Source organism: Corythoichthys intestinalis, chromosome 9 (assembly GCF_030265065.1).
Source record: "Corythoichthys intestinalis isolate RoL2023-P3 chromosome 9, ASM3026506v1, whole genome shotgun sequence".
Taxonomy (NCBI): Eukaryota; Metazoa; Chordata; class Actinopteri; order Syngnathiformes; family Syngnathidae; genus Corythoichthys; species Corythoichthys intestinalis.
This window is the reverse complement of record NC_080403.1, coordinates 51,652,424-51,667,591: the sequence shown is the minus strand read 5'-3', so window position 1 is coordinate 51,667,591 and position 15,168 is coordinate 51,652,424. Positions and strand designations below refer to the sequence as shown.

Genomic DNA, 15,168 nt, shown 5'->3' with positions numbered 1-15,168 from the left:
CAAATGTATCACATTTGATACACTTAAAATTTCATGATTTTCACACTAATTTAGAATTTTGACATTTCTTTTTGGAAAAAAAAAATGATGGATGCAAGTCAACACATGCATCTACAGGTTCCATTAGAAAAAAAATTACACATATTCATTTTGAATTTTCTTTTCATAAATTTGAAAAAAAGTTTCATTAGGACCTTATTTTTCAAATTTTGGGATTCTCTGATAATTGCTTCGTATTGCAGGGATTTAAGGGCTAAGCAACATTACTCCGTGTGACCCTCTACTTCTAATTTTCTAAAATGGCGACAATCAACAAAAAAAAGTTGACTGTGACGGCCGACGCTTCAAGGATAGGTGGAAATTGGACTATTTCTTCACTAAAATACACAACAACTGTGTCTTGCCTCATTTGCAAAGAGACAGTTGCTGTTTTTAAAGATTTCAATGTGAGGCGATATTACCAAACAAGACACACTGACATGTACGACAAGATTACAGGGAGCAGCAGGAAATTGAAGCAACTTGAAGCTAGTTCAATTTCACAGCAGTAGTATTTCGCAAGAGCCTGAGAGTCAAAAGAGAACGCCGCAAAGGCTAGTTGCGGGAATGTTGAAATTATTCATTAAAAAAAATAATAAAGCAAATGTGACACACTGAATGGCTTAATAAATTTTGCTTAAATATATTGCTCTATGTAAAGGACGTCAGCCAAGGTCGGCCAATTTATAAACGGCAAGTTAATGAAGTCTTACTCATATTACCTAAAATATTTTATATTAAACTAAAGTTCAGAGGATTGCTGGATAGCGGTATACTGTATAATACTGAGTGTCTCATATGTATGCAACAGTGGAGTTACAATACGATCAAATTTATTTTTAATTATTTCTCTATTTATATTTGTATTTAATTTATTATGTCTATGTTTTGATTATGTTAGTAGTTTTGAATTTTGATGTTGCAAATGCTAGTTAAATGCATTAGCGTTAGCTGTAGCGGACGATGTATGGGAGTTGAGCCTCAGACTACAACACAATCACATCGACGCAAACACCAGACTGGATGTTTTGTTGGCCTATAGGCTATATTATTATATTATTTGACGTCGCCTCCATTCTATTCTACTCATATATTATATGTTTTTTGTTGTATCCCCACTCTGATCTAAACTGGCCCATCTGACCTGACAGCAGAAAGAACCATATTAGCACCAAAGAGTTAAAAAATTCCAACAAAACAGAAAGCACATAATTCTATTAGGAATCAAGTATCAAGTAATGGTTTACATACTTGAAGCCCTTGAAAAAAAACCTTCACATTTGTTTAGTCAGTGATCAAGTGGTAACTGTGCATTATCATGTGACGTGTGTGTTTGTGCATGTCAATGAGATAATTGCACACTCGTACGGTGTTATTATTAACCACGTGTTTCCAGGCTGCTAACAAAGGGCTTAAAAACATGCTTTGTTACGCCATTATTTTCCGCATTTCCGACTGTCAGCTCCCATTGTGGCCCAGTTATCTATAGAACTTTCAGCAAGATGCCTCTAATTGAAACGCCAAAGCTCTTGTGATCGCAAGACGACAACTCCAAAGGAAGTCTGCTGCCTTTTGTGAACCCCGAAGCAAGACTTTTTTGGCCCCAAGGGCCAAAGCTCCAGACTGCCTCCCTTGGCTCGACCTTCCCACACTCCCCCCTTGTATCTCTTGCATATTTCAAGTAGGCGCGCCGGCCGGAAGACCCTCGGGTCGCCCGTTTTTCTCATGCGGGAGTGCGCGCTCTTGAGAGTCTCCCCGAAATACAAAGTAGGGGAAAGAAGACGGGAGTTTTGATGCACGGTGGAGACAGGCGTTGCGTTTCTTTATTTTTAATTTGTATCGTATTGTAAAAAGTAAAACATGCTTAAGGGATATCTACTTTTTTGCACCCTATTTCATCATTATCATCAAGTCAAACCTGTACATTTTGATATTTGATCTGTTTTGCATATGATTTGTGAGTAAATTATATTGAAAATACAGTAACACTTTACAACAATACATTAGTTAATGCATTTTTAGACAATAACTCATGTTTAAGTAACATGACAATAATTCATTTAATCCCTTATCTAACATTTATTAAAATATTAATTAACATGAGTTAATGCATTAAGTTCAAGGCCGGCCCAGCCTATGCGCAGACTATGCAGCTGCTTAGGGCCCCTGACCACTAGGGGGGCCCAGATAGGGGGCAGTCTGGCAATTGTTTAATCTATATTCTATTTTGTTTACTACAGTTTGCTTTATTTGACTTTTGTGAGTTTTGATACTTGATTACAAGCTTAAATAAATAAAAGTTGTTCCTAAACGCCAAACTTTTTTTCTAAAAGCGGAAAGAAAGAAGTTATCTACTGCAAGTACTGACAATCATTTGGGGTGAGAAGTTTGAAGAATACAGTGCAACAAAATCTGATTAATATACAAAATATGGACATATAGGTTGGATTGCATGTATGGGTTTCACAGTACACTGACGAAAGGGTGGCCCAAAAATATGGGCCCCTTGGCATTATTTTGCTTAGGGCTCCCAAATGGCCTTGGCCGGCCCTGATTAAGTTAATGCATTAGTTAATGCATTGTAAAACAATAATGTTTAAGTAACATTACAACAATTCATATAATCCCTTGTTTAACATTTAGTAATATATTAATTAACATTAGTTAATGCATAACCAGACTAACATAGTTTGGTGAAATTAAAAAAAAAAAAAAAAAAAAATGCCTATTTAGGGTTGGGGTTTGTTAACTTATGCATTTATAATTTTTTAGTTAAGGGACACATGTGCTACACTTTACAATAAGGGTCCAAAAACATTCATTAATGGTTAATTAAGGTTAAGTAATACTTATGAGGTACGTTCACGTCAGGGCCGGCCCAGGTCATATGGGGGCCCTAAGCAAAATAATGCCAAGGGGCCCATATTTTTCGTCACAGTGCACTGTGAAACCCATACATGCAATCCAACCCATACGTCCATATTTTGAATATTAATCAGATGCTGCTCCAGAAGGATAAATTCTCTTCGACATATTCGTGCATCTATTTTCCAAGCAAGTTTGAGCACCAATCATTGCAAAGCAGGTTCAATGTCACTCCCCAGGTTGCTAGATTGTGATGACAAGAAAATGGATGTTTGCACCAATAAACGGCAATGTGCGACACATTATTCACGATGCTCTATTAACAACGTATAAAATGAGGTTGCCAGATTGGGGGCTCTTAGTGGTCAGGGGCCCTAAGCAGCTGCATAGTTTGCGTATAGGCTGAGTCGGCCTTGGTTAATGTGAAATAATACCATACTTAAGGTTACGTTATAATTAGGGCTGTCAAAATTATCGCGTTAATGGGCGGTAATTAATTTTAAAAATTAATCATGTTTAAATATATGACGCAATTAACCCACATGCCCCCTTCAAACAGATTAAAATGACAGCACACTATAATATCCACTTGTTACTTGTGTTTTTTGTCTCCCTCTGCTGGCGCTTTGGTGTGACTGATTTTATGGGTCTAAGCACCATTGTGTAATTATTGACATCAACAATGGTGAGCTAAGGTCTATTTTTTAATTAAAATTTTTACAAATTTTATTAAAACAAAAACATTAAGAGGGGTTTTAATATATGATTTCTATAACTTGTACTAACATTTATCTTTTAAGAACTACAAGTCTTTCTATCCATGGATCACTTTAACAATGTTAATGTTAATGCCATTTTGTTGATTTAATGTTATAATAAACAAATACAGTACTTATGTACAGTATGTTGAATGTATATATCCATCTTGTGTCTTATCTTTCCATTCCAACAATAATTTACAGAAAAATATGGCATATTTTATAGATGGTTTGAATTGCGATTAATTACGATTATTTTTAAGCAGTAATTAACTCGATTGAAAATTTTAATCGTTTGACATTCCTACTTATAATATATAATAGGGCTGTCCCAAACGACTATTTTCTCCTGATTAGTCAGCCAACTATTTTTACGATTAGTCGACTCATTAAAAAAAATTTTTTTTTTTTTTACTAATTTAGCAATGAAAATTTTGTTGACGCTTATCAATTCACAAAAACATTTTGGAACACTTAAATTCTTTATTAAAGTACAAATAAACACATAAATAACAATAATAAATCACATCTAAACAATGACTTCAAATGCTGACAGAATTAACTAGTGCAAAAGAATGGAATGTAAACAGATTCCGAACACTGACTTCGCCTTTCCAACATGATTCAAAACAATTCTTTGAAAAACACCTAGCATTAATATTATAGTATAGTACTGTTTATAATAGTTTAATAATTATTATAATTTTCATTGCCAATCTGATTTTTCATAAAGGGTGTCATTTTAAAGGTTTTCTTAGTGTATAATCTGAATTCTGAAGTATGTGGGATTAACTCCAGAAATCGTTATTCATATGATGAACATGACATTCTTTTATTTTGAAATGTTCAACGGAAGTACGTTCGCTAAACAGCTAACTTAAGCTTTACACTCTGCAAAAAAAGCAATTTTTGTCATTGCATGTGGTGTCAGTAAGATTTTTTTTTCTTCATTTTATTCGTTTGCAAATGCTGTTAACCAGCGATTTTTCATGTTTGAAGTGTCACTTTTTAAAAGCAAAGTTTGCGTTTATGAGAAGACTGCCAATGTTTTATAGCAGGCTAAAGTAGGTTGCCTTTTTCCCCCATTCACCTCAGTGTAGCAATGCTAATGTTACAGTGTTTATTATAGATGTGTTTTTGTTATTTTGTATGTCTGAACTTTAATTCTACAGCGTGTTGATAAGAGAAAGGAACTGGAGTCTCATATGCCATCAGCACGCACGCACGCACGCACAAATGTATGCACGCACTCGCGCAGCGATAAAACGCAGCTGTGAAAATTACCGCCCTCATTTTTATTTGCCGTGCGATAAATGGACTCATTACATATCGCGACAGGCTTAGCAACTTCAATAAAACATGACGTTAGTTAGTTAGATGGATTTACTCCTGTCGTCTTCGAAAATTACAACTGGGTGACAGCATAGGTGTTTATTCACGGCCGACGTGCAGCCAAGCTTGGCATTGAAGAGACATGACACAACGGTAAAAAAATGTGTAAAAAGTGTCAAACTTCATAAATAAATGTCATTAAATAAATGTAGCTTGACATTTCACATGAGTCATGGAGGAGAAGGCAATTCGGCCATTGCGAGGGAATATTAGGAGTGTTTGTCTTGGGAAAGGCCAAGTCGGCCTCTGCTGGGTTTTCTAGTGTTAAACTTATTTATTAGCGCTTAGAAGTCTACTGCTTTAAGATGGCGGCTGTTTACTAATGCCGCTGACTCTGTCATTTCTCATCTAGTTCAACATACATGTGATCTCTATGAGACGCATCAGATACCACAGTAGCATTACGCGGGCTAGTTTTTAGCAACGTCGGCAACATTTATAGCGGCTGTCGGCTGCAGTAAGGTTTTTTTTTTTATTGCTTCTTCCTCTAAGCTTGTGACATCAGCGCGTTGTCCCGCATTAAAAGTAGTCCGGGCAAAACGTGATGCTTAGAGCTGTCAAAATTAAAGGATTGCTCGAGGTGGATAAAATTACTCGGATCAGTTTTTAAATTCGAGTTACTCGAGTATTTGTTTCAGCTCTAATCAAATTAGTTGGCAACTAATTTTAATCGATTAGTTGTTGCAGCCTTAATAAATATCCTTTTCTCTTTTATAATATGCACCCTTAGACCCACAAGAAATTCCGATAACCAAAACTTTACAGTTCCCCTACACCTCTTGCCACAACAACTGGAGAAACTTTACCATCAATATTTCATGGCTGAGGACGAAAGGAAGCGCGAGCCGGGTGACGTGTGGCATCTTAAACCGACCGCAGCTGAAGAAAGGGTGCGAGCGGGTCGCTGAGAGGAATTACAGCCGAGCGGATGAGAAGAAACGAGCGAGCGCAGGGGAAAAAAGTAGGACAAACACAGAGCATCGCATTAACTCCAAGCGGGCGCGTGTTTGGGAAACTAAGCAGGAGCGTACGGGAGGCGTAGATACGTTCGTCAGGTGTTTGCACTGAAGCCCCCTGAGGAGGCCCTTCTTCCTGGAGACTCTTTCATTCATATTAATCCCCCAGCTTTCACCCCCGTGGCTGCGCTGTGTCTCGGGTGCTTACTTATTCATATCGGTCCCCCACGTGCTGGAGCAGCGGGGGCAATTTGAACGAGATGAGAATATCATGCGAGGTATCGTCAGTGTCTTACCTGTGGCACGGTCCTGAATTTCGCTACCTAGGAAAGCTGTAGCCGCCCATGTTGTAAAATAAGTAAAAACAGATATTGAGATATTTACCGGTGTTGAGCAGAGTAGAGCGCGTCGAGATGTTTATCTCCTGCAGCAGTTCCAGCGTCTCGGTGTGAAAGAGACGAATGGATGAACCCTCCGAGAACGCCATCCACACCCCGCCGCCGGCGTGAGCTACGTGCGCCACGCTCACCGTCGGGTCAGGGTGAACCTCCACTTTCTGCAATGTTGGAGGACGACAAACATAAGCATATCTCATAAGATCGGATAAACTGAAAGGTACTTTATCCCGCTACATCATTATTTTATGAAGCACTCTGGTTTATGACAAAATCTCCAAACGCTGGTTTAGTGTTGTGCTCAAGGGTCAAGACCACAATATCCAAGATGTGACTTGTCTTTTTGGAATCGAGACTCAGCCAAGACCCCATTGCGGCTAAAACAAGATTATAACAAGGTGGGATCAAAATGAGACCAATGACAGACCATATCTTTTGGGAAATATCAACAGGGAGTGACCCCAAAATGCAGTCAAATCAACAGGAAGGAACCGTAAAATTCCTCCTAATCAACAGGAATTGACGCGATATCAATGGTGACGCTGACCGCCGTACACACACTCGGTCAATTTGGCCACAAAATGTCGCAGCAACTACGCACTTTATGCTCAATCGGACTTCCAACACATCCCAAAGATGCTAAACGAACACTTCACCTCACGGCAAGAACGTGCAACACGAAAATGATGTAAATGATGCTAGCTGTCTCGACGAGGAAGCTACGAAACGGACGCACGTGTAGCGGCTCCAACCTAGCGCTGGAACCCTCCAGAATAAAGGAAAAATCCTCACGTTCACTAATGGACGCACACAGATCAACATTCCCTCGCACATCTTCCAGCTCTCTGTAGGTCATTCACTAGGTCGCCCCGTGTCGTTCTGGGATTTTTGCTCACTGTTCTTGTTTTAACACCACGGGGTGGGATCTTGCATTGAGCCCCAGATCGAGGGAGATTATCAGTGGTCTTGTATGTCTTCCATTTTCTAATAATTGCTCCCACAGTTGATTTCTTTACACCAAGCGTTTTACCTATTGCAGATTCAGTCTTCCCAGCCTGGTGCAGGTCTACAATTTTATCTCTGGTGTCCTTCGACAGCTCTTTAGTGTTGGCCATAGTGGAGTCTGGAGTGTGACTGACTGAAGTTGTGGACATGTGTCTTTTATACTGATAATGAGTTAAAACAGGTGCCATTAATACAGGTATCGAGTTGAGTCTCATTAGACCTCGTTAGAAGAAATTAAACCTCTTTGACAGCCAGAAATCTTGCTTGTTTGTAGGTGACCAACAATGTTGGGAGTAACGCCGTTATAAATAACGCCGTTACGTAACAGCGTTATTTTTTTCAGTAACGGGGTAATCTAACTAATTACTTTTTCCGCCGTTACAACGCCGTTACCGTTACTGACGGTCAAAAGCGGTGCGTTACTTACTCTGAATAAATTGAAGAAACTACCAGCCGTGTCGAGTTGACTCTCTGCTCTGTTGATTTGTCATCCAAGACTTGGGGTGCGTTCAGGTTCGAGAATAGCACACGTACTTCTGACTCCAAGCTGTTTGTCCCTGCTCATTCAATTAGACAATGCTTTCCAAAGTTTGGTAAGGTTTCTCTGTTTGCTACACCTGATGCTAGCCTCGTTCCCATCTCCCACTGTCAGCCAGCAATAATTCTGCTTCCATCTTGAGGACGGCAGACGCCTTGAAGGTGACGTGAATTGTCGGGAAACGAGCCTACCTAAATGCAGCCCCTCGAGAGATGCGATGGAAGTGATTGTGATTGGCTGATGGTTAGAGTCATGTGTCGTAGTAAGCCAATCAGAGCCAGTGATTTCACAAGCAAACCGGAACAGCGCGTGCGGCAAACACACACACGCAAAACAGATGCACAGGGTCGGGATGGCAGAGCATTCAGAAGAAAAATTGTCCTTTAAGAGGTGGAGATATATACACTATTTCAAGTTTGTCGAAATTAAAGGAAAGAACCTGCATGTAATGTGTAATTTATGTCCCGGGGCAAAGCTTTTGTCGACATCTGTGGTAAGCAATTCAAATCTGCTGAAGCACCTAACAAGTTAAAGGGCATGAAAACGCAAAGGGGGTGTGAGACATCAATAGAACCGTTATGTGCCAAGATAACAAATATTGATAAAGTTAACAAAAAAATCAATCACATTAATGAGCAATTATCGAAAATAGATCGAAAATGACGAACATTTCCGAAAGTGTTCCGGAAACAGCCGAATGGGGCGGAGACGTCATAACAAGGAAACAAAAGGTCGAGGCAGGTGCCATTGTTGTTTATCGACGAGAGAGTTGCGTTCGTGTTTTATCAAAAAAATTGCTAAAATGGTTCAAACCTGTCATGCTATGTGGTTTACAAATAGCCATTTGTCGCAATGTAGTACCCATGAGTTCCCGAACGCGAGAAAAAGAGCTGGACTACGCAGACAATGAGTAAAGTTCGTCAGTGCTAAGAGGGCTAATTTTGCAATTTTACAGGGAAACGGGAACCTGACGAGCCAGAAGATGTGCCTACAACCTACCTAACCAACCTGGTAGAGAACTCTACCGAAGTTCTGGATTAAAGTCATTTCGGAATATCCCGACATCGCTTGGAGCGAGCTGAAAACTGTGCTACAATTTCCAACATCGTGTATTTGTGATGCTAGCTTCTCTCACTCTCCCATCTCGGGACCGTCTCGTCTCAACGAAACAAACTCAGCCCTCCCACTGATTCAGCGGGTGAGTTGTATTTTTTTCCCTGCACTTAACACGACGGGGCTAAGAACAAATGCTATTTTATATTTGCTGTATTTTTCTGCCGCACATTGCTGGTGTTCTGACAAAGTTGGCATGCGCGTAACGTTAAAAAGGACCGCGAATGCAGCGATTCCTAAGTACACACTACAAACTTTCTTTAAAGAAAGGAATATTAACTTACGTTTGCCATGTTTGGCGCACGCAACAACTGCACGTAGCCCTCTCACTTAACGACTTCGCCGTGTCGTTAAGCGTTAATTTACGCCATTTCCGTGTTGCACATGTATGTTTGTGATGTAAATAGTTTTTTAGCACCATTGGATAACATTGAGAGTCCAACTGAATATAAAAGAGGGCTTTTTTCACCGCCACAAAAGCTTTGGGAGCAAAATTTTATAAGGGTGCAAAATTTGACAGGACACCGGTCCGTGAAAAAAAGACCCAAATCACACCGGTCCGTGGTGCAAAAAAGGTTGGGGACCCCTGCTCTAATCTCATTCATATTTGCGTCGGTTGGCAGAGCGAAACCGATGATAGCATATTAAATGATAATTATTCTATACATTACTTTATTTTGAGGTCACGGTGTATCAGCTTCACAAAAAGAAATGCAAAACAAACCATTCGGTGATTCTGTTGCCGCCGGCCGGTGTTTCATCAGTGTGATTGCTCCCCTCAATGATCCTTTCATTAGGCTGCATTGGCTTTTGGCTCAAATTGATAACCCAAAACACCAAAGAAAGGTTCATAACTCTCCTCGTCACCATTAGAAGAACGTTCGTTACGTCGGATTCGTCGCTGCAACTAGAAACAAAATTGTCCGCCATCATCGCCGCCATTCAGTACTTAGCACTGAGCCGGGTGTTTCCTTGTTGTGACCTCACGCACACAATATGCTAGATTTCCGGCATCTCGCGGGCAGGTCCTTTTAGCTTGACAATCGACCTAATTTCTATCATTTTCTTGGTGTTGCGATGTGTGTAATTACACGAAGTGGCATGATATGAATTCAAAAGGCATGCGTTGATGGATAAATGATGGAATATTAGCTTTTCCCCAGGTGTTGTCGTACCCTTTAAAACTACCAGTCTGTTTTTCTCTCTTCCACTGACTCGAATACTGCTCAGAAAATTTCAAATTCTTTGACATACAACAAGTTCTTTTTAAAGTAACGGAAATAGTTACTTTCCCTAGTAACTAGTTACTTTTACTATAGAGTAATTCAGTTACTAACTCAGTTACTTTTTGGAAGAAGTAGTGATTAATGTAACTAATTACTTTTTTAAAGTAACGTGCCCAACACTGGTGACCAAATACTTATTGTCCACTCTAATTTGGAAATAAATTCTTTAAAAATAACAAAATATGATTTTCAGTTTTTTTTTTTTTCCCCCCACATTCTGTCTCTCGTGGTTGAGGTTTACTCATGTGGACAATTACAGGCCTCTCTAATCTTTTCAAGTAGGAGAACTTGCACAATTGGTGGTTGACTAAATACTTATTTGTCTCACTGTATGTGTTTACAAAAAGCTCAATTCTCTGTTTTTTCATCAGAAATTGGGAAATTGCTCAAACTAAGCTATTTTCTAATGCTGATTTCAAAAGAATGGAAAAAGATATTAACTAACTTGTGGGCCTTGCAAAATCAGTCAAAATCCAGTAAAACTGCCGGGAGCGAAGGGGGTTGCACCGGTGAAAATGGCTGGGAGCGAATGAGTTAATGGCAGGGTACCGAAATTTAGCATGCGCCAGGCACTCGTGACTTCTTTTGACGTCACTTCCCCGTCTTCCGTCTCCTCCGGTGCATTGTCTCGGAGCGCTGGTGCTTAATGAGCAGCTCAAAAAACAAACGCAATTAGCCTTATCGCGGCAAAGCAAGCAGCCCTCGCGGTCGGAGGCATGACAAGGCTCGCCGAGGGCCGTCATCTCAGCGCCGGTATCGCTGTCAGCACGGAGGCCGCGCAATTAAGGGGGTGAAAGGAAGCGAGCGAAGATGAGAACGTCGAGGCCGACTGGGATTAGCACCTGTTTGGGCGCCCTTGCCGGCGGGCGCTTCTTTGTTTGAAACGCCTGCTTTGATGTGTTTTCTCTTCTAATTGGCTCCTCGGCTGTGGGCGGCGGCTCGGGCTGCCAACGCGCGGGCGGATCGAGAGCGAGCGTTAAAAAAACGTGGATGTTCACCATGGAGAGGAGCGCTGAACGAGTCTTGCAGATGAAGCGAAGTCTGATGGTGACTGAAATCGGGAAAGGGGGGGGTGATACGATTTTCGCCACAAGGCTCACGATAAGACGATACAACAATTATCGATACAGGAGTCAGGAAATCATTCTTGGATATCCTACATAATGACTAATAAACAGAAAAATAAGTAAAAATGAGTTTATGACTAGTAGATGCCCACTGGGAGGGGTGGCAGCGAATGAACATTCGTTCATTCGCTGCCATCCCTCCCACTTCAAACCGATTGGACATCTATGGCCGTCAGTGGTAGACAACGCAAGGCAATGAGTTAATTTTGGGGCATTTCACATCATTTTCTATTGATTTTCAGTCACTTCTTTTTCCTTTTGGGGCAGTCACGGGTCACTTTTTGTTGATTTTGGGACACTCGCGGGTCACTTCCTGTTGATGTTGGTTTATTAAAAAAGAAGTGACTCAAAAATGTCCCCAAAAAAATAGGAAGTGACCTCAGGTGGGTAGTAACTAGGGGTGTGCCATCTATGGCACCCCACGATTTGATCGATACGATTCAGGGTGCTAGTAGGGCCGCAGCTATCGATTATTTTAGTAGTCGATTAATCGATGAACCATTAGTTCGAATAATCAGATAAAGAACAAGAAAAATTAAATTACCTGAGCTGAGCCTCAAACGGTATAAAAAATAAATGAGGATCTATGTACAACAAAAGAACAATTGGCTAACTTACATAGCAAAAGTCCCTAGTTTAAATGCTATAACATACTAACTTTTTTACAATGCTCTTAAAGTGATCCTCTAAGTTAAATACATGTAGGCCAGACATGTCCAAAGTCCGGCCCGGGGGCCAAATGCGGCCCGTGGTCAAATTTTATCTGGCCCCCAGCCTCTGTCATAAAAACAATAACGTCTGGCCGGCACACAGACTTAATAAATTGGTCAGCAGTACTGCTACCAGCATATGAAGTAGCTTACACACTAAATGCTGCTCCTCATTTACCCACTAAAAGGCAGCAGCACTCTAAGCAACATTACCCTGTGTTACCCTTTATTCCCCATTTCTAAAATGGCGACAATCAACAACAACAAAAAAAGTTGACTGTGACGGCCAACGCTTCAATGATAGGTGGAAATTTGACTATTTCTTCTCTAAAATACGCAACAGCTGTGTCTGCATCATTTGCAAAGAGACAGTCGCTGTTTTTAAAGAGTTCAATTGAGGCGATATTACCAAACAAGACACGCTGACATGTACGATAAGATTACAGGGAAGATACTGTACGTAGCGAGAAATTAAAGCAACTTGAAGCTAGTTTAATTTTACATTTTAATTTTTAGCAGTATTTCGCAAGAGCCCGAGAGTCGACAGAGAACGCCAAAATGGATAGTTGCGAGATTGTTGAAATAATTAATTTAGGGCTGTCAAATGATTAAAATTTGTAATCGAGTTAATCACAGCTTTAAAATTAATTAATCGTAATTAATTGCAATTCAAACCATTTATAACATATGCCATATTTTTGTGTAAATTATTGTTGGAATGGAAAGATAAGACACAAGATGGATATATACATTCAACATACTGTACATAAGTACTGTATTTGTTTATTATAACAATAAATCAACAAGATGGCATTAACATTGTTAAAGCGATCCATGGATAGAAAGACTTGTAGTTCTTAAAAGATAAATGTTTTGGTTATAGAAATTTTATGTTAAAACCCCTCTTAATGTTTTCGTTTTAATAAAATTTGTAAAATTTTCAATCCAAAAATAAACTAGTAGCCATTGTTGATGTCAATAATTACACAATGCTCATGGTGCTGAAACCCAAAAACTCAGTCGCACCCAAGCGCCAGAAGAGGGCGACAAAACACCAAAAAACACAAGTAACAAGTGGACATGAAACTGTGCTGTCATTTTAATCTGTTTGAGCAGGGCATGTGCGTTAATTGCGTCAAATATTTTAACGTGATTAATTTTAAAAATTACCGCCGTTAACGCAGTAATTTTGACAGCACTGAATTAATTTAAAAAAAAAAAAAAAAAGCAAATGTGACACACAGAATGGCCTGCTAATTTGCTGAAATATACTGGACTGTCTCAGAAAATTAGAATACACAATATTCTAATTTTTTGAGACAGTCCTGTGTATATATACAGGACTGTCTCAGGAAATTAGAATACACAATATTCTAATTTCCTGACTGTCTCAGGAAATTAGAATACACAATATTCTAATTTTTTGAGATTAGAATATTGTGTATTCTAATTTCCTGAGACAGTCCTGTATATATACACAGGACTGTCTCAAAAAATTAGAATATTGTGTATTCTAATTTCCTGAGACAGTCCAGTATTGTTCTACGTAAAGGACGTCAGCCATGGTCGGCCCTCCACATTTTTACCACACCAAATCCGGCCCCCTTTGCAAAAAGTTTGGACACCCCTGATGTAGGCTCTAATAAACCACAATTGTTCTCTTGTACTAAAATATGTTGCTAGAAACACATAAAATGTTAAATCAATGGCAATATTTAATAATATTTAGTCCATATTTTGACCGTTAGTTGGCGCCATGGTTTGCGGGCTCGCAGTGATGACGTCATTGGTATCTTGCGTGTTCAACAATTGCTTATTGCTGCCTAAACTCGCGAAGTAAAATGCCACGATGTGCTGCTTTTGGAAGCAATTTCCAGTCAAATGGAAACAAGGGGAGTGAAGTGAGTGGTCAAGGTGGAATTATTATTTTTACTTAATAAATGTGCACAGGTGGAAGCTTCTTCCCCTTTTTGGTCCCTGTATGCACGCATCCTACCCACCACGCGTTACAACTAGCGCCCGAACATTTTTCCTGGATCCTCAGTCAAGTAAGGGATCCGTCTTTTTTCTGGATCCGACGGTCCCACCGCGTCTGCAATATTGGCTTCGGATCTGTCCATTTTTTTGATTTGTCAGTCCCACAGCGGCTTTTCGGATCAGTCTATTTTGTGGAATCGACGGCCTAATCGCGGCTGCGACATTGCCATGGTATCTGTCTAATTCCTGGATCTTCGAGTGAGTAAAAAAAGCGCAGTTTTGGATTACTATTGCCATCTTTTTTGTTGACTATTCTTCATGGGAGTTTTCCCAAAATCATACTAAATAATTAAAGCACTATGGCACGCTACAGTGACGACAGTGACTCTGACGTGGACCTTACAACAATATTGGGAGTTCGTCAGGGAACGCGTGTTTGCGTACTGCTGAGCTCCCGAGTGAAAAGTGGCCAAGGTGGAAATATTATTTTTTGTGAATAAATGTGCATAAGTGAAAGCTTCTCCCCTTTTTGGTACTTTTATACACGTATCCTAGCTACCACGCGTTACAATGTACAAGACATGGATGACACAAGCTGTGCTCTTTGGCCTGTACTGTATGTAAAGCACACGACAGCACTGGATGCTAACAATCTACATAATTATATTAGTATAAGTTTGAAAACGCAATATGCTTACCTTGAATATCTGCTAATAAAACCGGACAGCATACACTCTCGCTCCCAACCGGACTTCCCAACAGGACTCTCTCGCATTCCCAACTTTTGTCTTATCAGGTATTTGTGTCACGCCTGGGTATATTCTTGGTATATTCTCTTCCTGCTTTATTTTGAAGCCTCACCCTCCTGTTTCCACCACTCACCCTTCCTGCTGTCTCACCTGTCTCATTATGATTACCAATTGTTCCCACCTGTGTCCTATTCATCATGTGCTTAAATTGTTTGTCACTCCCTAGTCTCGTGCCAAAGTGTCTTCGTCTTTCGTCTT

The 15,168-nt window shown here is 40.0% G+C and overlaps 1 protein-coding gene across 3 annotated transcripts in view; it reads right to left on the bottom strand.

Annotated features, from left to right (window-relative positions):
* arhgef10la (Rho guanine nucleotide exchange factor (GEF) 10-like a) overlaps positions 1–15,168 on the bottom strand; it is a 389,757-nt gene that overhangs the window by 14,286 nt on the left and 360,303 nt on the right. For all 3 annotated transcript variants that reach the window (XM_057845783.1, XM_057845784.1, XM_057845786.1), the window contains one exon: positions 6,395–6,566. In XM_057845783.1, the coding sequence (XP_057701766.1) occupies positions 6,395–6,566 (172 nt within the window). The remainder of the gene's footprint in view (positions 1–6,394; positions 6,567–15,168) is intronic.